This window comes from Brachyhypopomus gauderio, chromosome 20, assembly GCF_052324685.1.
Source record: "Brachyhypopomus gauderio isolate BG-103 chromosome 20, BGAUD_0.2, whole genome shotgun sequence".
Classification (NCBI taxonomy): domain Eukaryota; kingdom Metazoa; phylum Chordata; class Actinopteri; order Gymnotiformes; family Hypopomidae; genus Brachyhypopomus; species Brachyhypopomus gauderio.
The window spans coordinates 4,947,114-4,971,399 of record NC_135230.1 but is presented as its reverse complement, the minus strand read 5'-3'; the positions used below and the strand labels follow the sequence as shown (position 1 = coordinate 4,971,399).

The 24,286-nt window shown below is 45.4% G+C and overlaps 2 protein-coding genes and 1 long non-coding RNA gene across 10 annotated transcripts in view; all 3 read left to right on the top strand.

Moving 5' to 3' along the window:
• Positions 1-352: 352 nt before the first annotated feature.
• Positions 353-13,340, top strand: LOC143484641 (uncharacterized). Of its 5 annotated transcripts, none has more exons than XM_076983488.1 (17): positions 354-497; positions 1,182-1,217; positions 1,379-1,616; positions 2,346-2,862; positions 3,576-3,693; positions 6,422-6,471; positions 6,636-6,669; positions 6,761-6,844; positions 7,594-7,643; positions 7,820-7,856; positions 7,941-8,073; positions 8,306-8,447; positions 8,625-8,730; positions 8,821-8,951; positions 10,544-10,566; positions 10,614-10,686; positions 11,515-13,340. In XM_076983488.1, exons 1-17 carry the CDS (start codon positions 473-475, stop codon positions 11,848-11,850), a joined length of 2,133 nt encoding a protein of 710 aa, XP_076839603.1. In that variant the 5' UTR covers positions 354-472; the 3' UTR covers positions 11,851-13,340. The 5 variants fall into 5 exon arrangements, with proteins under 5 accessions (XP_076839606.1, XP_076839603.1, XP_076839604.1 ...); XM_076983489.1 differs by lacking the exon at positions 10,544-10,566 and adding an exon at positions 10,450-10,472; XM_076983491.1 differs by lacking the exon at positions 10,544-10,566 and having other exon boundaries at positions 353-497; positions 3,579-3,693; positions 10,591-10,686.
• On the top strand, positions 3,704-6,410 carry LOC143484658 (uncharacterized). Its single transcript, XR_013122678.1, has 3 exons — positions 3,704-3,914; positions 4,094-4,138; positions 4,451-6,410. It is a non-coding gene; the product is annotated as an uncharacterized LOC143484658 (long non-coding RNA).
• A 2,414-nt stretch (positions 13,341-15,754) lies between the features above and the next one.
• The window catches only part of trip10b (thyroid hormone receptor interactor 10b), a 17,872-nt gene continuing 9,340 nt past the window's right edge, over positions 15,755-24,286 (top strand). Inside the window, exons 1-4 of one of the 4 annotated variants that reach the window (XM_076983495.1) lie at positions 15,755-15,874; positions 21,751-21,866; positions 23,022-23,075; positions 23,643-23,793. In XM_076983495.1, the coding sequence (XP_076839610.1) occupies positions 21,766-21,866; positions 23,022-23,075; positions 23,643-23,793 (306 nt within the window). In that variant the 5' untranslated portion in view covers positions 15,755-15,874; positions 21,751-21,765. Of the gene's footprint in view, positions 15,875-18,259; positions 18,603-21,750; positions 21,867-23,021; positions 23,076-23,642; positions 23,794-24,286 lie in introns of those variants that run through there. The other 3 variants (XM_076983494.1, XM_076983493.1, XM_076983492.1) reach the window with 3 other exon arrangements.

Genomic DNA, 24,286 nt, shown 5'->3' with positions numbered 1-24,286 from the left:
TGTATATGAGAACATAAGGGTGGTGTTGTCCATGTGTGTATATGTGAACATATGGGTAGTGTTGTCCATGTGTGTATATGAGAACATAAGGGTGGTGTTGTCCATGTGTGTATATGTGAACATATGGGTGGTGTTGTCCATGTGTTGGGCTTCCTCTCCACCATTTCATAGATTATGCAGTTTAATACACTTATAACATTTTCAACTGAAATATTTAATGTCGATTTGATCATGACAAAATCAAGAAACGTTGATTTGTAGAAATCTAATAAATCTACTTGAACTGGCGTTGACCCCCACATGGTGGTTGAGCACGTCGTCCTCAGTTGTGGACACCAGGGGGCAGTAAGCACCAGCTGTGCTGCCATCAGCGCTGCGTCCTGAAGAGGAAGAGTGAGAGGAGAAGAGACAGGGACGGTCTCCACGGTGAGGAGCAGCTCCGGGTTCAGTTAACGCGGCCAGCTCCACAACCATGGACGGACGAGGGTTCGGTGCAGGTAACACAGTTCCGTTAACTAGTCCGGTAATCCCGGTATGTGAGACTGTTTGGTGAGATTATTGACCTTGGACGTGTTTGTGCGTTTACTTCCCGTGTTAGCTGGATAACTAGCGTAGCTAACGTAGCAGCACAGCTAATGTAGCCACAGACCTCATGAGCTGTGAGGAGACTGTTGATTTAAACCTGTGGATTAATATCAGTCTTAATTTATCACCCCACTAGTCTAGTTAACCGCTCTGGTCTTCATTATGAATTGGACCCAGTCTAGTTAGTCTAGCTGAGGGAGCTAGCCTGCTGAAATGTCGGGGTTGTTAGTTATATTTGATCAACTTCATTCTTGTTGTTGTGCTCTCTTACATGTAAACTGAAGTTAAACTAATAATGTAGCAGCCACCGAGATGTCCGGGTGGATTTCATGGAGTTTGTGATTGTTAAAAATGCATTTTACATTTAAAAAGTTCATGAGGGTCTCATTGTCGGTGATGTGTAGATCTCACACTGAAACGCATTTAAGTGTGTTTATTCTCTAGGCTTTAGTCAAGTCCCTGAGCTGAACAATAGAAAGACTAACTTGACTATTCTTCATTATTCAATGATGGAACTTTTGATTCTGTTGATTTTGATTATATTCACTTATTATTGTATGTTTAAGCCTTGTTTCCTCTTGGTCTTCTCCATGCAGGGTTCTCTGGCTGGGTAGGAGGTTCCTCCAGCAGAGGTGAGAGTTGGTTAAAGCAGGACGGCACCTTTTGGTTCCCCACAAATGTGTTGCTGTGTCTTGGCTGTAATGCATTGCACCTGTTTGTCATGGTTGTAAACATTGTCTCCTAACAAATCTTGGAGTTAAGTGCTGGTCATCCCTTTTATTTCTTCTCTCAGGTTCAGGAAGCTACGACCTCTATGGCTACAAGGACTCCGTGTCGGGTGGAGGCAGCTACGGGGGTGGAGGGTTTGGAGGTGGTGGTGGTGGGAGTCCGATGAAGAGTGCTCTGTCGGGCGGGTCTCTCCTGTCGACATCACGAACGAACGCAGACGATGTCATTGCCAAAATTAACCAGCGGCTTGATGTACTGGCACAGCTGGAGCCAGGTGTGAGCGGAGGCAGACGGAGAGACAGGTAACACAGTCCCCACACAGCCTTCTGACACGAGGGGGCCGGGTAGCGCAGCTTTCAGCAGGCCACTGAGTGGTTAAAAGTCTCTATCTTGGTGAGTGAATCCAGATCTTGACCAGAAACAGTTTGGCGGTTCAGCACTAAGTAGTCTTCTGTAAAAGTAGAGAAATTTGGGGGTGCCTGATGGTCCTCTTTTTCCAGTGTACAAAATCTACCAACAAATGTCTCAGTATCTTGTCTGCAACTACCCATAATATATTATTATATCCATCAAATCTCTCTTGAATTCCTTTATCACATCAAACAGTCCAGGTTCATATACTCATGCTGTTTTCCTTCATCTTCATATTTCTAAACTTCACATTAGCCCCACTCCCCTGTCCACCCTCCTCCACCATTACCCATAACAGCTTGTGTGATGGCAGGGGCTCAGGCTCTCCACCTGCTCCTCAGTTACCCACAGTGCATCATTCTCTTTGATTGTGAAAGGCTGCGCAGATAGGAGGTGTGGGGTGCTGAGCCGTCTGAAAAAACCAGTTGATGGGTCTCGGCAATGTTTCACAATCTTTGGTGCGAAAAAAGTGAACGAAGAAACTGAGATTAATTGGAGGGATGATGGTGTGTGTGTGTGTGTGTGTGTGTGTGTGTGTGTGTGAGAAGGAGTAAGGGGAAGAACTGAGGGCTGTAGAACTGCTTCATGTCTGCTTGCTCTGCGCCTCCCTCCCTCTGCAGGTTTGACCAGTACGAGTCTTTCGACTCGCGCTCCTCTGCCCTCGGCCCACGCGACCTCTACAGATCCGGTAACTATGGTTACGGTGACTCCCAGGGCGACACGATGGCCCAGCGTGGAGGCATGGGCTTCGGGGCGATGGGCGGAGCAGGAGGGGGTGGGGGCTTTGACGCACTCTCCTCCTATGGACCCGCCCAAATGCGGCAGGCTCGAGACGCCTTCTCAGGCTCCAGCTGGGGGGCGGGGCAGATGTCTCCGGTGAGGGGTGGGGCACAAGGAGGGCGCGGCCTTGGCCACTGGCAAGATTCCTCCTCTATGGGGGTTGGAGGTGGGCGGAGCGTAGGGCAAAGCCTCTCCACCTCAGGACGTGGAAAGCTGCCGTCGCTCCTGGCCCACCGCATGTACCCCGAGAGTGGGGCGTACCAGCCCCAGCATGGCTCCCAGGACTTTCCTGTCCGGAACGTTGGAGGGGGCCACAAAGCCAACCGAAAACGCACCCGCAAGAAGACCCGCAACCGAGTAAGTACCTCCAGTAAAACACTGGACTTGAACCATCAACCCCTCCACCCCAAACCCCCTCCAATACTCTAGCCTGCCCCAGTTGCTCCACCTGCCACTCAACCACTGGGCCTCATTTGCTATAGACTGCTGAACCTTCTCACAGTATTGATCACAGCCAGTGGTGCAGAACGCCCTCCACCTGCTGTGCTACACACACCCTCCCACTCTGAGATGTCTGACTAACTCCCTTCCCTCAACTGCTATTGGCTGGAGTAACGAGGGGCGTGTCATCCCATCCCTTGTTTTCTGTCAGCATGGTTATGTTTATTTACTTTTTCTGTTCGGCTTTCTGCAGTTTGACGTTGTAACACGTCATGTGACATCTTCAGTCGACCGATGTAGATTGAATTTAAACTTTTTCATTGAGAAGGGGTGTGTGTGTGTGTGTGTGTGTGTGTGTGTGTGTGTGTGTGTGTGTGTGTGTGTGTGGACCCAACCCTGCTCCTGGAGTTCTCCCACTCAAATGCCAGTAGTCCATGGTCAAGAAGAGAACGTAATGCCTGTTGGAAGTAGTCACAGTCTTGGTGAATTAGTTGCAGATCAGGCGGTTTGTCCTGCTGGCAGATCTCCAGGAGCAGGACGGTCCACCCCAGCCGTGTGGGTGCTGGATGCAGCATGTCCCGCACTGTGTGTCCTGACTGCTGTTTAACGCTGGTCTATTGCTATGGCAGCAGAAGGTGACCCCTCAGCCGGAGGTGCAGAAGAAGAGGAAACAATCTCTGACTGCAGCCGATGAGCCCGAACCTAAGATGGGCAAGACAGAGTCTGAAGGAGAGGAGCAGATCAACGGTACCCTCACTCTACAGTTTAGGGGTTTATGAGCAGGCCAACGGTACCCCTCACTCTACAGTTTAGGGGTTTATGAGCAGGTCAAAGGTACCCCTCACTCTACAGTTTAGGGGATTTATGAGCAGATCAACGGTACCCCTCACTCTACAGTTTAAGGGGTTTGTGAGCAGGTCAACGGTACCCCTCACTCTACAGTTTAGGGGGTTATGAGCAGATCAACGGTACCCCTCACTCTACAGTTTAGGGGTTTATGAGCAGGTCAACGGTACCCCTCACTCTACAGTTTAAGGGGTTTATGAGCAGGTCAAAGGTACCCCTCACTCTACAGTTTAGGGGGTTTATGAGCAGGTCAAAGGTACCCCTCACTCTACAGTTTAGGGGGTTTATGAGCAGGTCAAAGGTACCCCTCACTCTACAGTTTAGGGGGTTTATGAGCAGGTCAAAGGTACCCCTCACTACAGTTTAGGGGGTTTATGAGCAGGTCAAAGGTACCCCTCACTACAGTTTAGGGGGTTTATGAGCAGGTCAACGGTACCCCTCACTCTACAGTTTAGGGGGTTTATGAGCAGGTCAACGGTACCCCTCACTCTACTGTTTAGGGGGTTTATGAGCAGGTCAACGGTACCCCTCACTCTACAGTTTAGGGGGTTTATGAGCAGGTCAACGGTACCCCTCACTCTACAGTTTAGGGGGTTTATGAGCAGGTTAAAGGGTACCCCTCACTCTACAGTTTAGGGGGTTTATGAGCAGGTTAAAGGGTACCCCTCACTCTACCGTTTAGGGCAGACCTGGGCAAACTACGGCCCGCGGGCCACATCCGGCCCGTTGTGCGTCCCTGTCCGGCCCATGAGAGGCCAATCATAAATGAAACAAATATCTATGTCGTGCGTGCAATACAACTGTGACGCTTTTATTTTGAAAGCACTATGTTTGTGTTAATTCCGTGTGGACGTACATGCGTGTGTGTGTGAGCTGTGCGAGAAACACTGTAGGTGATCAGCGACAAGTTAAGGCTGAATTTATACTTTCGCGAGTGAACGTAGCACACGACTCCGCACACCTCACGCAAACCTCTGCGAACGGCGGGACATTTACGTGATGAATTTTAATTGTGCATTGTGTTCCAGGTTTGAAAAGTGCTGGAATTTAGGCTAAACTACTTGAAAATGCTTGAAATTGTAACTGTATTTCAATTCACAACAAATAGCTAACTGAACAGGGGGGTATTCCAGAAAGCGGATTCAGTGACAAAACCGGGTAAGTAAACTCAGATTTAACGAAAACTCAGGGTTTTCTGTTCCAGAAACCGAGCTTACAGAGAACCTGAGTCAGCTGGGAAATATTGAAATGGATCTTGAAAGTACCGTAGAAGTGCTTTAAAGCTAGGTGTAAGCCAGGTTTATACTTGACGCGGCGCGAGGGTCCGCGCAGCGAAAATGACGTAATCGTGGTGGCTCCGCCTGTGCGTGACGGCCTTTCGTGCTGTCAATTCGCGAGGTCGTGCACCTCTCGAATTTTGTAACTTTGCGCACCACGCTTCAGCATGATGAACAAAGTCATGTTTGCAGGGTTCATACACCTTTAAAAGGTGGAATTAAAGCATTTATACGTCACTTTCAAGGTCCATTCTAATATTTCCCAGCACGTTAAACTTAATTAAGTAAAATATTTATACATATACTCGAAATGATTCGCTTTATCACATTATTTAATGGTTGTTTATTTTCAAAACGCCCAAACTTAACGTCTTCATGTTCTTTCGTGTTTCGTCCTGGAATTACAAGAGGCTTGTATTTGTTAACGTAATACAAGAAAAGTGTTCATTCAGATAGCTATTTGTTGTGAAACGAAGTAGTTACAATTTTAAACATTTTCAAATACTTTAGCCTAAATTCCAGCACTTTTCAAATCTGAAACAAATTGGTCAGGTAAATGTTCCTTCCCCTGCTTTTGAGGGGTGTTTCTTTATACTAACACACAACGTTTTGGAGAATATTGCACAGAATGTGACACGGCAAGTATAAACGCCTCCGCCGTTTGTGGAAGTTCACGCAAGGTGAGCAGAGCCACCGCGATGGCGTCATTTTTGGCGCGCGGACCCTCGCGCAAGTTATCTCTTGTATGGCCCTCTCACACAATTCAGGTTTCTCATGTGGCCCCTTGTAAAAATTAATTTCCCAACTCTGGTTTGGGGGGTTTATGGGCCTAGGGTTAGGGTTAGGGTTCTACAGTTTAGGGGTTTATGAGCAACCCGAGGCATAATCACTGGCACGCGCAATGCTGGACCAGCATCAGCAAAAAAAAATTTATAATAAAAAATCTCAGACAGAATCCCTCCTCAACGCTCTGCTCGGCGGAGGGGTTTACACATGGCGATTGATCGCGATATAATACTTAATTTGTGTCCTTTTACACCTCCCCTCCGCTAACAATTTACAATCGCCACACAAATCCCCCCCCCCCCAACGCTCCAATATGATTTCTTGATAGTGGCACACTCATTTGAGGCACTCCATGTCTCAAAGGTTGCCGACCCCTGGTTTAGGGGTTTATGAGCAGGCCAACGGTACCCCCTCACTCTACACTTTAGGGGTTTATGAACCTCCAACTGTACCTCTCACTGTCTGTCATGAGTGTTTCTCCCTCCCATTCCTCGTGCTCCTCATCTCAGGACTCTCCTCTCCTCCTTTTCCCCTCTCCCTCCCTCTCTGTCTTTCTCTCTGTGTAGAGTCGTCCACGCAGAAGGTGGAGAGGATGAAACCCATCGCTTCTGCCACTGTGGGTTTCAATGCTATTCTACTTGCTGTTATTTAGTGCACTTGAAATATTGTTGGTTTTAAATATGTTTACTAAAACACTGCATGGACTAGAGGTATTACAGACGATTACTGAAATGCCATGTCTGCAACCCCCACCAATGTAACGTATGTGTCCCACTGCAGACCACCACCCCAGCACCTGAAGAGAAAACCAGTGGTGAGCACTGAACACATGGCCACACCTACACCAACTCCACACACCCCACATACCCACACACACGCTCTGTGTCTCTCCCCCACACCTCCAGGGTTGTCTATTAAGGAGGAGATCGCTCAGCTGAGAATGAAGCTACAGGACCAACAGCTTCCCCACTCTGAGGGTGCAGAAAAAGGTACTGCTGCTCTCTGTCCTCCACTGCTGTCTGCACCTGGAACTGGGACCTGAGACCAGATAGTTTTAACCCAGGAAGATGTGATGAGGAGTAATGTGAACCACACACAGCACAGTCACTTCTTCCCTATCTCAGTGACTGACCAGCAGATTCCAAGCCATGTTTGCAGTGTGTGTGTGTGTGTGATGTACTGTATGTCCGTGAGACTAGTGGGTAAAGGTATGGTGTCAGTTCTTAGGTTGTGAACACAGGGCAGTGTGGGCTGGACACAAGGCTCTAGAACACAGTTAGTGCTGTCCTCTAGGACAGAGTGGGCTGGACACAAGGCTCGTGAACACAGTTAGTGCTGTCCTCTAGGGCAGTGTGGGCTGGACACAAGGCTCGTGAACACAGTTAGTGCTGTCCTCTAGGACAGAGTGGGCTGGACACAAGGCTCGTGAACACAGTTAGTGCTGTCCTCTAGGGCAGAGTGGGCTGGACACAAGGCTCGTGAACACAGTTAGTGCTGTCCTCTAGGGCAGAGTGGGCTGGACACAAGGCTCGTGAACACAGTTAGTGCTGTCCTCTAGGACAGAGTGGGCTGGACACAAGGCTCGTGAACACAGTTAGTGCTGTCCTCTAGGACAGAGTGGGCTGGACACACGGCTCGTGAACACAGTTAGTGCTGTCCTCTAGGGCAGAGTGGCCGTCATGGGGAATCAAACGTGTGGAGAAGTCTGCCTGAGCTGATCTGATCTCTCACTGTCTAGATGCTGCTGATCAAGGAGATGAAACCAATGAGACTGTGACTCCAACCACGGTAGACTTCACCTGTGTGTGTGTGTGTGTGTGTGTGTGTGTGTGTGTGTGTGTGTGTGTGTGTGTGTGTGTGTGTGTGTGTGTGTGAGAAGAGAGGTGGTGGTTTGGGGTTGGTGGAATCCTTTTTCTGACTGTGTTTGTTTTAGGATTATGAGTTGATGTTTTGTGTGTGTTCAGCAGGATTCCAAACCTGAAGCTGAAGGACAGAGCAGCAGTACGTATCAACACACTCCTCTTTAGCCACATGTAGGTTTTACTATATTTAACACCTCTTCTCTCTCCCCCCCCCCCCTTCCAGCACTGTCCATTGAGGAGGAGTTGTCCCAGTTGAAGGCCAAGCTGCAGGGTGAAGCGTCTCCGTCCACTGAGGACAAACCCAAGAAAAGGCGGGGCTTCTTTGAGATGTCGGGGATCAAGATAACTGCTCGGAGGTCAGGTTCAGTCCCTCTGTTCCATCTTCTCTCTACGACTTTAACACATTTCTCTAATTCGCTAGTATAGCTTCCTTGGTGTTGGATAGGCTTTTAAAATCTTGATCTAATATCACATGTATGCAGTACTGATCTGCATAATCCTGTAGCTGTCCCGCAGTGGAGCTGGACACACTTACCCTCCTCCAAACCTCTGATTGGCTGTCTCTGCTGCCCGTTATGTGATCTCCAGGATTTCCTTTGCATGCTCCATCTGCAAGTTCCGCTCGTTCTACAGCGAGGACATGGAAGCCCACCTGGAGAGCAAGTTCCACAAAGATCACTTCAGGTTCCTGTCCACGGAGTTGTCCAAACCCACCATGGACTTCCTGCAGGTACAGTTGGGTGTTGACCATATTTGGAATGGACGCAAGAATCATTCTAGATAAATCCACAGCAACAGCAGGAGATGATGTCTGTCACACGGCTGTACTGGATGACTATAAATTTGTTCAGCCCTCAGTGTTCCATAACTGTAAGTGTGTGTGTGTGTGTGTGTGTGTGTGTGTTAGGAGTACCTGGATATTAAGCATAAGAAGATGGAGAAGACAGTGAGTCAAATAATGAGCCACAGTGCTGCCATCTGTCAGGTGTTCAAGGAGCAGGACCTGACCAGAGGTGTGTGGGAGTTTACATCCTCTCCCTTGTTTCCTCAGGCTGAGTTTACTGTAAATCTTACATTGTGTGTTGTTCTGTTGGTGTGTGTAGACATCGGTATGGAGCACTTCATGAGGAAGGTGGAGGCAGCTCACTGTGCTGCGTGTGACATGTACATCCCCATGCAGTACAATCTGATCCAGAAACACCTCCGATCACCCGACCACAACTACAACCGCAAGGTACACACCATCCCCATGCAGTACAATCTGATCCAGAAACACCTCCGATCACCCGACCACAACTACAACCGCAAGGTACACACCACCCCCATGCAGTACAATCTGATCCAGAAACACCTCTGCTCACCTGACCACAACTACAACAGCAAGGTACACACACCCCCATGAAGTACAATCTGATCCAGAAACACCTCCGATCACCCGACCACAACTACAACCGCAAGGTACACACCACCCCCATGCAGTACAATCTGATCCAGAAACACCTCCGATCACCCGACCACAACTACAACCGCAAGGTACACACCACCCCCATGCAGTGCAATCTGATCCAGAAACACCTCCGATCACCCGACCACAACTACAACCGCAAGGTACACACCACCCCCATGCAGTACAATCTGATCCAGAAACACCTCCGATCACCTGACCACAACTACAACCGCAAGGTACACACCACCCCCATGCAGTACAATCTGATCCAGAAACACCTCCGATCACCCGACCACAACTACAACCGCAAGGTACACACCACCCCCATGCAGTACAATCTGATCCAGAAACACCTCCCATCACCCGACCACAACTACAACCGCAAGGTACACACCACCCCCATGCAGTACAATCTGATCCAGAAACACCTCCCATTACCCGACCACAACTACAACCGCAAGGTACACACACACCCCCATGCAGTACAATCTGATCCAGAAACACCTCCCATCACCCGACCACAACTACAACCGCAAGGTACACACCACCCCCATGCAGTACAATCTGATCCAGAAACACCTCCCATCACCCGACCACAACTACAACCGCAAGGTACACACCACCCCCATGCAGTACAATCTGATCCAGAAACACCTCCCATCACCCGACCACAACTACAACCGCAAGGTACACACCACCCCCATGCAGTGCAATCTGATCCAGAAACACCTCTGCTCACCCGACCACAACTACAACCGCAAGGTACACACACCCCCATGCAGTGCAATCTGATCCAGAAACACCTCTGCTCACCCGACCACAACTACAACAGCAAGGTACACACACCCCCATGCAGTACAATCTGATCCAGAAACACCTCCCATCACCCGACCACAACTACAACCGCAAGGTACACACACCCCCATGTAGTACAATCTGATCAACACCTCCGATTACCCGACCACAACTACAACCGCAAGGTACACACACCCCCATGTAGTACAATCTGATCAAGAAACACCTCCGATTACCCGACCACAACTACAACCGCAAGGTACACCCCCCCCGTAGTACAATCTGATCCAGAAACACCTCATCACCCTGACCAGGTGCCCCTGCTACATGCATACAAACTGAGTGACTGCAATTATTCAAAATTCTAATTGTGCATCTTGATTTCAATGTCCAGTGTGTTTCTCATGTGCTTTACGTTCAGTATGATTGTGCTTTAGGTGTAGTGTGTGAGCCCAGTAGGTTTGAACATGTCTGTCTTTATCATGTGTAGTATATGATGGAGGAGTCTGAGAGGTCTGATCTGTGTGTTGTATGTAGTATATGATGGAGGAGTCTGAGAGGTCTGATCTGTGTGTTGTATGTAGTATATGATGGAGGAGTCTGAGAGGTCTGACCTGTGTGTTGTATGTAGTATATGATGGAGGAGTCTAAGAGGTCTGGTCTGTCCGTGGCTCGCAGTATCCTCAACCACAAAATCATCCGGAAGAAACTCGAGAGCTACCTCAAGGTATTGACACACCCCATACATCACACCTCACATACATCACACCTCACATACATCACACCTCAGTAAATGTTATATCTATGCAGTTATTCTAGTTGCATTTTTAAATGCATTTCATTATTTCACTGTGATTTGTGTTTACATGCAACTAATAATCTGATCGTGATCAGATGTCTCTCAGTTTATCTGATTATTCAAGTGGTCAAGTAAACAAAATACTTTTGATTTCTTAGATTAACAAATTAAGAAATATGATAGAGCTGGATTTTGGATCACACCTACTCTGATTTCTCAGCCCATGTATGTCTCTACTCTGATTCCTGTCATATTTCTTAGTTTGCATAATCGCAAATGTTACCGTGAAAATGCTATCGCAAAAAACGCTACTTCGTAAACGTTAATGTTGAGCTGTCCCGGCAGCGTCTGGCAGAACTAAATGCAGCAGCTGCTCATGTAAAGTGTATCTTTGTCGTTGATAGAGGGATTTATGCTGTACGAATGGCAGCATCACACTAGTAACAACCCACAAAGATTCATATTTACCAGTAACGTGGGTCTATGTTTTCACGTTCTGGAAGAAAGTGATTATTGCCTGACAGGTGTAATCCCAGAGTTTTCCTATTACCTGATTACTCAAGTGCAGGAAAACAAGTTGATCAGATTACTGACTAAATCAGATTTTATGCAGCTATCAAATAAATTGCACATAATGTATATGAATTTCACATGAATATAAGGCGTTCTTGTGTTGCTTGAAAATGGCCAGTGAAAAAAGTCTACAAACTATTTATGGTGTATTTTAATAATAATGATAACTGTCTGTGATCTCAGAATGAAAACCCATTCATAGATGACCAGGAAGACCAAGACCCCGAAGAGCCTGTGGCCACAGAAGAGCCAGAGGCTGACTCGCCCAATCAGAGCCAGGAGTTGAAACCAGTGGATGCGGAGCCAGCAGCCAATGGGGCGGAGCCATCTGTAGAGGCAGTAGAAAATGGGGCAGAGCTGGAACACCACGAACCTGAAGAAGCTGCGGTGGACGGAGACGAGAAGGCAGAGGAACTGTTGGGAGAGGAAGACGAGGATCGATTTTTAGTAGAGGAAGATGAGGAGGAGGGCGTGGAGCTGGGAGAGGAGGAGCTAGCAGAGGGGCTGGCTGACCTGTAGGGGGCGGCGGTGAGCTCTCTTGCGTCTTGCTCGTGTCGGACGGTTGGACGGTGCAGTTCTGCTGGAGTTTACCATTGGCTGCGATCATGTGCAAGTGACCAGTGGGATGCTAGTGTTTAAAGTCGCCTGTTTTTCCTTTTGTTTTGGAGTTAGCAAAAGTTTGTACAAGTTTAGTGGACTAGCAGGTCTCCACTTTCATGTTCTTATTTTATAATTTTGTGATTGTTGACTTCTTAATTCCACTAGGAAGATGCAAACCTGTGCAGGAAAACCTCTAAATCCCCAATACTGAGCTCTGAGTCTACAGTCTAAATCCCTAATACTGAGCTCTGAGTCTACAGTCTGAATCTGGTCCTGGTGTCACAAGTGGCTACAAAACCACTGATAGTGAATTACATATTTAATACACATTCCTCTCCCAGTTATTTTGGTGAGGATACTGTACTGTCCCCACCTCTAAGTTGCAGCACTGCTTGCTATCTGTCTGGCCAATCACGGTTCGTGCTGCTTCTCCCCCATGAGTCTGTGTTGTCATGTTTTATCCTAACCCATCTGTTTAGCTCCAGTCGTGAACTAACGCATCATATTAAGGGTGGACATCGAAACTAACAAATATTTTCCCCTGATGGTTTTACTGATGCTGCTTGGTCCAGTAAGTTAACTGTCCAGTAGGGGGAGACCGAGAGCAGAAGTTAGTTGTGTTTGGTGTTTTTGTTATACATCTCTTCATCTTTCTGTTTTGTCATACATGTCTTTAGTTTTCTATTGTGATTGTGGTGTTCCTCATTCCTTCGGTGTGACCGGACGTTGTTCCTCGTGAACAGAGCGCCCCCACCTCTGCTAGTGCTTGTATTATATTGGCAGTAAAACCATATTTGATTGACACTTTTCATCACGGGCAAATACTAAATTACTTTTATAGATTGGAAATCCAGTGGTTTTGTTAATTGTGCAATGTTGTTTTGTGGAAGGGTTAGACTAACACTGCTGGTGTTGGTCGTCACTCTGATAACAGAGGCTAACCACACGGAATGGGAAGTAGTTCTCAGTCACGACCACCACCTGCAGTGGACAATACCTGCAATGTTGAGGATGTTGCTTTGGACACTCAGGGACAGATACTAATGGGAGAATACAACTAAACTGAGTTTGCTAAAGTGATTAACATGATCCAAGTGCAAAGAAAACATCTGTTTACCTCTGTGGTTACAGGTTTGTCCAATATTTGAAATAAAGTTTTTAATGAATGTCCTTGTGTACTTATAAGGAAGATGTTCTATTTGATTTGGTTGAACGATAGTCAGACAGAATGCGAGATGTTTTGACCCTGGCCTATAATGGCCTTTCCACATTTGATGCTTGATGAAGATTTTAACCTGTTGCAACACCCCACCCCATATTCTACACCCATGTTATATCCTGTACAAACATGCAAATACACCACCCGTTAAGTTGATTTCTTCCTCCACAAATAAATATTTGAAATATCATTTCCCTGACTGCATGTTTCTTTAATTTGGTAATTTTCAAACAGAACAATTCGACTTTTTTTTAGAGGAATCTTTAGAATCTTTATTTTTCTACCTGAATGTCTGTGTTTAGAGATTTACACTGGTGAATCACTGGAGTTGAAGGTTGAATGTGCAGAGTAATTTAGATGTCCATGTGTTGCGTTCAACTCCCTGAGCTACATTCGACTGAGAAGGGAGATGTGTTGGTCCATCTGACAAATCTCCAACAAACTACAGTTCCCACAATGCACTTAAAGATTTACCTCCCCAAATGGTTTTTTTTCCCTAATTTATTTGTCTATTAATGGTAACAGAACTTGGCCTCGGCGGTGCTTTAAATAACTGCAGCACAATTAGCTTGAGCTCTGGTCAGCCTACTTTGTGAGGTATAGCCTAAAGCTGCAAAACATTAAGCAAGAGACTAGGGCTGGGTATTGATTCAAATTCCAAGAATCGATCCGATTCCGATTCTGAAGATTAAGAATCGATTTTTTTCGATTTAATCGATTCGATCCGATTCGATCCAATTCGGGGTTTAGTGTTATTTAAAATGTATTTGAGCTGTTTCCTGACTGTGTACAGAAGCAACATGTTAAAACTAGTATTATATAGATATTAATCAGCAAATAGTTACTGGTAGTTGGTAGTTACTGATGGCTGGAAGACTGGTGAAAAGGGTCATCATAAATCTACCTTCAAGAAAGGTAATCCAGGACAATAAACAGAGGACATCTTTGAGGTGTCTATATCTGCAACAGTGGGCTCCTACTGGGACACTAACCAGTGCATTATTATTATGATTGTATAATAATAATTAAGAATTCACCCAAAAGCTGTTGCTACCAAATGCATTTTTATTTTTAAAGTGCTCACACTTAATAAACTGAAAGTATAAAATGTAAACGTGTATTTTTCTTTAAAGTGAGAATATAAGAACAGAACTCTCACGTTACGGTCCCCGACCCTTCCGTTTTGGGCGTGTTAACGTCGTCTGCGTCTAATCGTCTACGTCGGAGTATCTCCGTGGGTGCGGGTGCGTCTTGTGATAGTCCTCACCTGTGGCTCGTCTCGTAATCACGTGGGGTTGATGTGGTTTGTCTATTTAATTTGCGCGCGCGCAGCGTCCTGTGCTCGTCGTTGTTTGAGTCACACATGTTCTATGTAAACGTGTTTTATGTGCGCTGTCTGCGCTTCAGTAAATGAAATAAACGTAACGATTTGGAAAGTGCAAAGGATTCTGTCTCGTCCATCGCCTTGCGCCCAACGTTACAAGAACATTTTAAACTTTTTTAAAACTGTAAAAACACTGGGTAAACGGTCAGTGACACGGACTAACTGTAAATAGTCACTGACACTGGATAAACTGTCCTTCTGTTTTTACATTTCCGATTTGACTATCGTCGTTACCGGCACTGTCCGACGCCAAGTCGTTTTACAGTTAGTTAGACCGAGCACGCCTGCGTGAATTCAGTGACGAGGCGGGGGTAAAAGTTCACTAAAAATCGATCTTTGGACGTACGAATCGATAATCAGATCATCATATGCTAATCGATTCTGAATCGGAAAATCGATTTTTTCAACACAGGCCTACAAGAGACCAAATGTACCACAATTACAAAAGTGAAGTTCAAATAAGATGGATTCTAATAAGCTGTTACTCTGTTGGGTACTACAGCAGTTGCAAGTGGACACCTCCATTCCCTACTTATCCCATCAACACCTCCATTACCTACTTATCCCATCAACACCTCCATTCCCTACTTATCCCATCAACACCTCCATTCCCTACTTAACCCATCAACACCTCCATTACCTACTTAACCCATCAACACCTCCATTACCTACTTAACCCATCAACACCTCCATTACCTACTTATCCCATCAACACCTCCATTCCCTACTTAACCCATCAACACCTCCATTACCTACTTAACCCATCAACACCTCCATTACCTACTTAACCCATCAACACCTCCATTACCTACTTAACCCATCAACACCTCCATTACCTACTTATCCCATCAACACCTCCATTCCCTACTTAACCCATCAACACCTCCATTACCTACTTAACCCATCAACACCTCCATTACCTACTTATCCCATCAACACCTCCATTACCTACTTAACCCATCAACACCTCCATTACCTACTTAACCCATAAACACCTCCATTACCTACTTAACCCATCAACACCTCCATTCCCTACTTAACCCATCAACACCTCCATTCCCTACTTATCCCATCAACACCTCCATTACCTACTTATCCCATCAACACCTCCATTACCTACTTATCCCATCAACACCTCCATTACCTACTTATCCCATCAACACCTCCATTACCTACTTAACCCATCAACACCTCCATTCCCTACTAAACCCACCAACAATACCTCCTTAACCCAACTTAATACCTGATGCAAACTCTAGTTTGACCAAAGTGTCAGCTGCAGGTGTAGAGGAAGCAGAGAGCCAGTATCGGCTGCAGTAACAGTGGGGGGTGGAGAGCAGGTATGGCTTTGTGATGTACCTGTGAAGTCATGTGTCACCAATAGACAGTACAGACATCAGCTACAGGTGTACCAGTGGTGGGAGAGAGCAAATACATAACTATCATTATAAACACATCATTAATAACACAATTTAACACTTAATTTTAACACTTATTATAAACCTTATCATTATCGATATCTGCATGTTACATAGAAACAAAAGTTATTATATTCTTGCCACGGTGGAACGGCATCAGAGTGCAGGTGCAGCCCATGGTTGGTGGTCCATGATGTGTGTTTGCGCAGACCAACAAACTCGTCTCATTTGATAAATGTTTAAATGCAATAATGAGCCCTTCTCTAGTTGTTGCAGAAATAGTTACAGAAATGTCAAACAAAAGCTGGTTGGTAAGTTTGTGAGACTACATGATGTGCTGGATTGATTACATGTGCTAGACTGACTACAGTGAGGAAAATAAGTATTTAAACACCCTGTGACCCTGTGAATCGTGGAGGGGAAATCACAATGTATGATTTTTTAATAATTTATTTGTGTGTTACTGCTGCAAATAAGTATTTGTTAATATTTGGTACAGTAGCCTTTGTTTGCAATTACAGAGGTCAAATGTTTCCTGTAATTTTTCACCAGGTGTGCACACACTGCAGCAGGGGTTTGGCCCATTCCTCCACACAGATCTTCTCCAGATCAGCCAGGTTTCTGGGCTGTCACTGAGAAACACACAGTTTGAGCTCCCTCCAAAGGTTTAGGTCAGAAGACCTTGATATGCTTCTTACGGAGCCACTCTTTGGTTATCCTAGCTGTGTGATTTGGGTCATTGTCATGTTGAAAGACCCAGCCACGACCCACCTTCAATGCTCTAACTGAGGGAAAGAGGTTGTTCCCCAAAATCTCACAATACATCCTCTTTCTTAATACAGCACAGTCGTCCTGTCCCATGTGCAGAAAAACACCCACAATGCATGATTCTTCCACCCCCATGATTCACAGCAGGGATGGTGTTGTTGGCATCATTCTTTGTCCTCCAAACACGGCGAGTGGAATTAAGACCAAAAAGTTCTATGGTGGTCTCATCTGACCACAGAACTTTCCCCCATGACTCTTCTGGATCATCTAAATGGTCATGGGTGAACTTAAGACGGGCCTGGACGTGTGCTGATTTAATCAGGGGAACCTTTCCGTGCCATGCATGACTTTAAACTATGACGTCTTAGTGTATTACCCACAGTAACCTTGGAAACAGTGGTGCCAGCTCTCTTCAGGTCATTGACCAGCTCCTCCCATGTAGTTCTGGGCTGGTTCCTCACCTTTCTTAGGATCACTGCTACACTACGAGGTGAGATCTTACATGGAGCTCCAGTCTGAGGGAGACTGAGAGTCAGGTTTAGCTTCTTCCATTTTCTAATAATTGCTCCAACAGTTTATCTTGAAGTCTACAATTTTGTCTCTGGTGTCTTTGGACAGCTCTTTGGTCTTAGCCATGTTAGTAGTTGGAGTCTTACTGAAGTGGGGTGGACAGGTGTGTTTATGTAGCTAACAACTTCAAACATGTGCCTCTAATTTAGAATAATAAGTGGAGTGCAGGTGGACTTTTAGAGGCGGACTAACAGGTCTTTGAGGGCCAGAATTTTTGCTGATTGGCAGGTCATACATTGTGATTTCCAGTTTTTTTAGAGTATGTCTCTCACAGTGGACATGCACCTAGGATGAAAATTTCAGACCCCTCCATGATTTCTAAGTGGGAGAAGTCGCAGGGTGTTCAAATATTTATTTTCCTCACTGTATGTTTGCTAGACTGTGTGCTGTGTTGTGAGCATTAGATGTCGAGTATCCCGTACTAAACCATAAGAGTTTCACAAAGGGATAAATTAAAACCGCGGTTTGAAAACAATGAATACTATTTTAACTATTTCTGTCTTTAAACATTTTCAGCCCCACTCCTATGGACCTTGTGTTTTTGCATTTATTTTTCATCGGTTTACGACGTGAAACCAAAATAACAGGCTTTGCTCTTCATCTAGGCGCGCATTCCTCTCGCTGCCGTTCAAACGTAATGAGAAGTAAAGTAGCTAATATTTTTCAATAGGGACCCAACTGCTTTTCAAGCTTATACGGCAACTTGCAGTATAGTTTCTTGGTTTTGGATGCCATACTTTACTTAGCCGCAAGAGGTCAGTGTCGTTACTTTTATCGTTCACAATTAGATTAGACTTTTTCAGATAATTCACGAGCAGTAACACTGCTTAAATACATTCAGTTTAATTTAATTCACAATTCTGAGTTAAATAAAAAAATGATATTTCCCCGCGGCTTGCTATACAGCATCAGATTAGACAATGCTATGTCATGATATGTTGTTTATGATATGTGTTATCGTGATTGCATAAACCGTGAGGGGAGTCCGGAGGGTCAGTGGTGCGCAGTCATCAGAAACACATACGGCAGTTTTTATAGAAATCCCACAGACGACCTCGAACTTCCTTGAAGACGTTATCGCGTGTCTTCGGGGACTGTAGAGGGAAGACCGCCCTTCCTAGAGAGACCGGGCACAAACACACACTCGCGACGACTGCGCACATGCGACATTATGCAGACTACTGTACAAAACCATTAAACTCTACAGATACAGAACCGAACCTTGTGGACGTTTACCGTCTTTATCAGTTTTCGGACAAGTGTGGGTGTTTTTTTTTATCTCGGAGAGATGGACTGGGGAAAAGCACTTTGGGTAAGTTCCTTTAATTGTGTGACTGCTGTCAGGATTATTATTTTCGTTTTCTTCCGAATTGTTTAAATACGTGCAGGGAAAGCGCGTGAGAGAGTCGCGGTGTCGCGGGCCGCTCACCTGACAGGTAGACAGATGGACTCACCGCCAGGCGGGCGCCTCGTGAACCCACGGGGGACATGTCCACTCCACTAACGAGCAAAGCTGTAGTTTGTGTCTGGTTGTGATACCTCGGCATGCGCTGTTCAGCCGCCAAATCTCAGTTGTTTCATTTCTCCATTTTCATCAAATGGAGTAAATAGTGATGTGTAATGTAAGACAACATGTCTCAGTAACCTATGGGAAACATTATTTGATATGGGACATTAGTCTGTCGAGATACACTACCCTGATATTTTTAATCCGTATATTGCATTGGAGTATAAAACGTGCTCCCCGTGCTTGTAGAGCAGCTACTTTATCTGCTTTTGCTAATAAAACGAATCACAGTAGGCCTACAGTGAGTTGGGCTGTAGCTTTAGGGGACATACTCGACTGGAAACGGAAACCCGTAAAGTAGCATTTGCGGATACATTATCGTAAATTTGCTGTTGATTTTCGTAGTTTTTCCCAACAAGGCAGCACAACTCTCAGAAGTTTTAAATCGAGGGTGTGGTGACCTTAACAGTTTTCACCTGTCAACACCGCACAATAAGTTTACATACCGTACAAATATAGGCGCTCCAACCTAATTTTTTGTTTTGTTTTGGCGTTGTTGTAGAATCTTTCCATTTTAATTCATTTAATTGTTTATCAGTGAGAAATGATTTGCGTTTTAATTCAGTCCTGGTTACACACGGACTGTCCAGGTGGGATTTAACCCTGCTGGGGGTGTGTCTGGGTGTCAGACCTGTTTGTGCGGAAATGTAAGAGGCTTAAGACGCTGTCATTCAGAGAGAGAGAGAGAGAATTTCCTGATAATCTAGATTCCTGTTACCAGATTTCTACAGTGCATGAAAGTTAGTTAAACAAATGGAAGTGTTATTTCCATATGAATGCGAGTGTTCATTCCAGAGATCATGCATAATTTCCATATGAATTTCTTATCTAAGTATCGTTTCAGATCAGGTGTATGTGGGTGTGGATGTGTGAATATTTCAGTGAGAGGTGAGAATATGCCCCTTTTACTGTGAGTATGAACAACTGACCTGTCAGACAGGATTGTGTGTGTGTGTGTGTGTGTGTGTGTGTCAAAGTCAAAGTCAAATTTATTTATATAGCGCTTTTCACAACACATGCAGCTTTACAATCGTATGGGTCCAGATCCCTAATGAGCAAGCCAAAGATGACAGTGGCAAGGAAAAACTCCCTATGATGGTGGGGATTAGGAAGAAACCTCGGGAGGACCAAGACTCTAAAGGGAACCCATCCTCCATTGGGCGGCCCATTAGCACAAGTCCGTGGTGCGCAGGATGGTTTTATATATAAAGTTCAGGTCCTTGTTCCCCGGTCAAGTAGTCACAGTCCCTTCAGTGCAGATGGTGAGCCTCAGGTAGGAGCTAGCATCAGCACGACCTCTTGCGACAATAGCACATCCAACCCCGGCATCAGTACATCCACCGGCAAGCCAGACCATCTCCCAGGTGCTTGTAGGTGCTTGTATCCAATCGTCTTGGGTATGCAAAAAGATAGACAATACAGACTGAGTGTGTGGACATGAATTTAAACCACCATTGATTTAAATGTACATAGCTCACGTGCCAGTGATGAGCATGTGGCTCTGGCAGACTAATCTATAGCAGCATAGCTAAAGGGAGGGGTTCAGAGGTGACCACAGGCATGAGGGCTCACTGAGACATTGCTTTCCAGTCAAGTCATTGTCACAACTAGAGTGATGCTATGACACAGCTGGATGACAGCATCAACATCTCAGATTACCAGAAATCTCAACGTGTGGGGCCCCTGAGCCCCAAACCTTACAAGGGGAATATTGGCTGAAGGTTTGATTAAACAGGTGAGTCTTAAGTCTAGATTTAAAGATTGGAACTGTGTCAGAATCTCAGATTGGAGCTGGAAGGCGATTCCATAATTGGGGGGCTTTAAAGGAGAAAGCTCTGCCTCCGGCTGTAGTCTTACAAATTTTTGGAACTAGGAGAAATCCAGCATTTTGGGAGTGCAAAGGGCGAGCAATGAGTTCACTGAGATATTGTGGGGCAAGACCATTTAACGCCTTATAGGATAACAGAAGAATTTTAAATTCAATGTGATATTTAATCAGAAGCCAGTGTAATGCCGCGAGAGTGGGACTAATATGATCGAATTTCCTAGCCTTAGTTAGAAGTTGTAGCTTCTTTATGGACTGTTTAGAGCATCCAATTAGAAGACTATTACAGTAGTCCAATCTAGACGACACAAAAGCATGGACCAGCTTCTCTGCATCAGCTAATGAAAGTAAGTGTCTCAGCTTGGCGATATTACGTAAATGTAAAAAAGCAGCCTTAGTGACATTGCATATATGTGTGTCAAATGAAAGATCAGAATCAATAGTGACACTTAAACTTTTTGCGGTAGATTTAGGTGTTACTGAAAAGCCGTCTAGGGTAAGGGGGATATCAGCACAATTGCTTCTAGCAGCTTTGGGCCCAAGAATCAGTACCTCAGTCTTATCGGAATTTAGTTGAAGAAATTAGTCGCCATCCAGTTTTTAATGTCCTGGACGCAGTTCTCAATCTTGAGAGTAGTAGTGATATCTTCCGGATTGGAATGTATATATAACTGAGTATCATCTGCGTAGCAATGGAAATCCACTCAGATCCAAAGTCAGAGTGATGTCATTGTAATGATGCAAGGGTCAAAAAAGTGTACACACCACCCCCCCGCACACTCACACCACACACACACATGCACACACACACACCCGTGCACATGTGCACACACACCTGTGCACATGCACGCGCACACACCCGTGCTCAAGCGCACACACACCCGTGCTCAAGCGCACACACACCCGTGCTCAAGCGCACACACACCCGTGCACATGCACAGAGCATGACATCATTTGCATACCCTGACACCAGTGTACTGCGAGCACGTCAGTATGTAAGTGTCCATCCCTATATATATATGGTGTTTCAACATATTAGTGCTGTGTGTGTGTGTGTGTGTCTCACAGGATCAACATGATGTGATGGAGAAACACACACAGTCAGGACTGGAGCTGATGGAACGCTATGTGAAGTTCGTGAAAGAGAGAACAGAAATTGAACAGAACTACGCCAAACAGCTCAGGCAAGAGACACTGACTTAGTGTGTGTGTGTGTGTGTGTGTATGTGTGTGTGTGTGTGTGGGTGTGTGTGTGTGTGTGCGCGAGTAACAGCTATGTTTCAAGGACAAAATGTGAATTCAAAAGCAAGCAGGTACCTACACACTCCATATCACAAACATGTTTATATAAGATCAGCATGTGCCAATCCAAACCTACGGATGCAAAACAGAGGCCTGTATGACGTCTAGTTGTGTTAGTTAGTCATGGAGCCCGAACCCCATGAAAGTGTGTGATCACACACTCACTCATACGTGTAATTATTCATGTAACATTAAACCCCTGAAAGTGTGTGATCACACTCTCACTCATACGTGTGATTAGTCATGTAACACTAAACCCCTGAAAGTGTGTGATCACACTCTCACTTATACGTGTGATTAGTCATGTAACACTAAACCCCTGAAAGTGTGTGATCACACTCTCACTTATACGTGTGATTAGTCATGTAACACTAAACCCCTGAAAGTGTGTGATCACACTCTCACTCATACGTGTAATTAGTCATGTAACACTAAACCCCTGAAAGTGTGTGATCACACTCTCACTTATACGTGTGATTAGTCATGTAACACTAAACCCCTGAAAGTGTGTGATCACACTCTCACTCATACGTGTGATTAGTCATGTAACACTAAACCCCTGAAAGTGTGTGGTCACACTCTCACTCATACGTGTGATTAGTCATGTAACACTAAACCCCATGAAAGTGTGTGATCACACTCTCACTCATACGTGTAATTAGTCATGTAACACTAAACCCCTGAAAGTGTGTGATCACACTCTCACTCATACGTGTGATTATTCATGTAACACTAAACCCCTGAAAGTGTGTGATCACACTCTCACTCATACGTGTAATTAGTCATGTAACACTAAACCCCTGAAAGTGTGTGGTCACACTCACTTATACGTGTGATTAGTCATGTAACACTAAACCCCTGAAAGTGTGTGGTCACACACTCATACGTGTGATTAGTCATGTAACACTAAACCCCTGAAAGTGTATGGTCACACACTCATACGTGTGATTAGTCATGTAACACTAAACCCCTGAAAGTGTGTGGTCACACACTCATACGTGTGATTAGTCATGTGTCATTGTGTGTTTCATCTACAGGTCCCTTTCAAGAAAGTACTCAAGACGAGGATCAAAAGAGGACCAAGAAATAAAGTGAGCATGTTTCTGTGTGTGTGTGTGTGTGTGTGTGTGTGTGTGTGTGTGTGTGTGTGTGTGTGTGTGTGTGTGTGTTTGTGCATGTGTGTAGGCATTTGCTTGCGAATGAGTGTTAGTGCATTTGTTAGTCTGCTTATTTCTACACGTTTTGTTTTTAAGTGTTTTGTTTTTAAGTGTCTTGTTCTTGACTGTGATTCTGATGATTGCTACATGTATTTGCACATTGAGACCAGGGCTGTGCATCTAGCTTTAAATGGTAATTGACTTACATAGAACAATTAATTAATTAAAACAATTAATTATATATATATACAAATTAAATAAAATAACAATATTTTTATATTTATATAATACAGTATAATTACTTTGGCAAAAATTCACAATTGTTACTTATGTTCTTGTTCTTGTTGATGTGAATTTCATGAAAATGTACAGTAATTGTCTTACCTATCTGGAGGTTGTCCAGTAACATGCTGTCTTCCTGTCTGGAGGTCGTCCAGTAACATGCTGTCTTCCTGTCTGGAGGTCGTCCAGTAACATGCTGTCTTCCTGTCTGGCCGTTAGCAGGTTCACCAATCAGCAGGCGTTTCAGGAGGTTGTGAACCAGCTGAATGAGTGTGCATGTCAAAGGGAGCAGCTGGCAGAGAATCTGAGCATCAACATCTGTGTGGAGCTCACCAAACATCTCCACGAACTCAAACAAGAGCGCAAGACTGTAAGAGGGGGGGGGGGGGTGAGGGAGGGAGGGAGGGAGAGAGGGAGGAAAAGAGAGGGAGAGATAGAGGCAGGGCAGGATGGAGTGGAGTGGGGTGATAAAACAAAGGGCAAAAGACAAAGGGATGAAATGTGATGTGCAGATACTCAGTTAAAGAGTGAGTGACTGTTGTGGAGAGAGACACGAGTGGAGAGAGACACTGGTGGAGGGAGACACTGGTGGAGGGAGACACGAGTGGAGAGAGACACGAGTGGAGAGAGACACTGGTGTAGAGAGACACTGGTGTAGAGAGACACTGGTGTAGAGAGACACTGGTGTAGAGAGACACGGGTGTAGAGAGACACGAGTGGAGAGAGACACGAGTGGAGAGAGACACGAGTGGAGAGAGACACGAGTGGAGGGAGACACGGGTGTAGAGAGACACGGGTGTAGAGAGACACGAGTGGAGAGAGACACGAGTGGAGAGAGACACGAGTGGAGGGAGACACGGGTG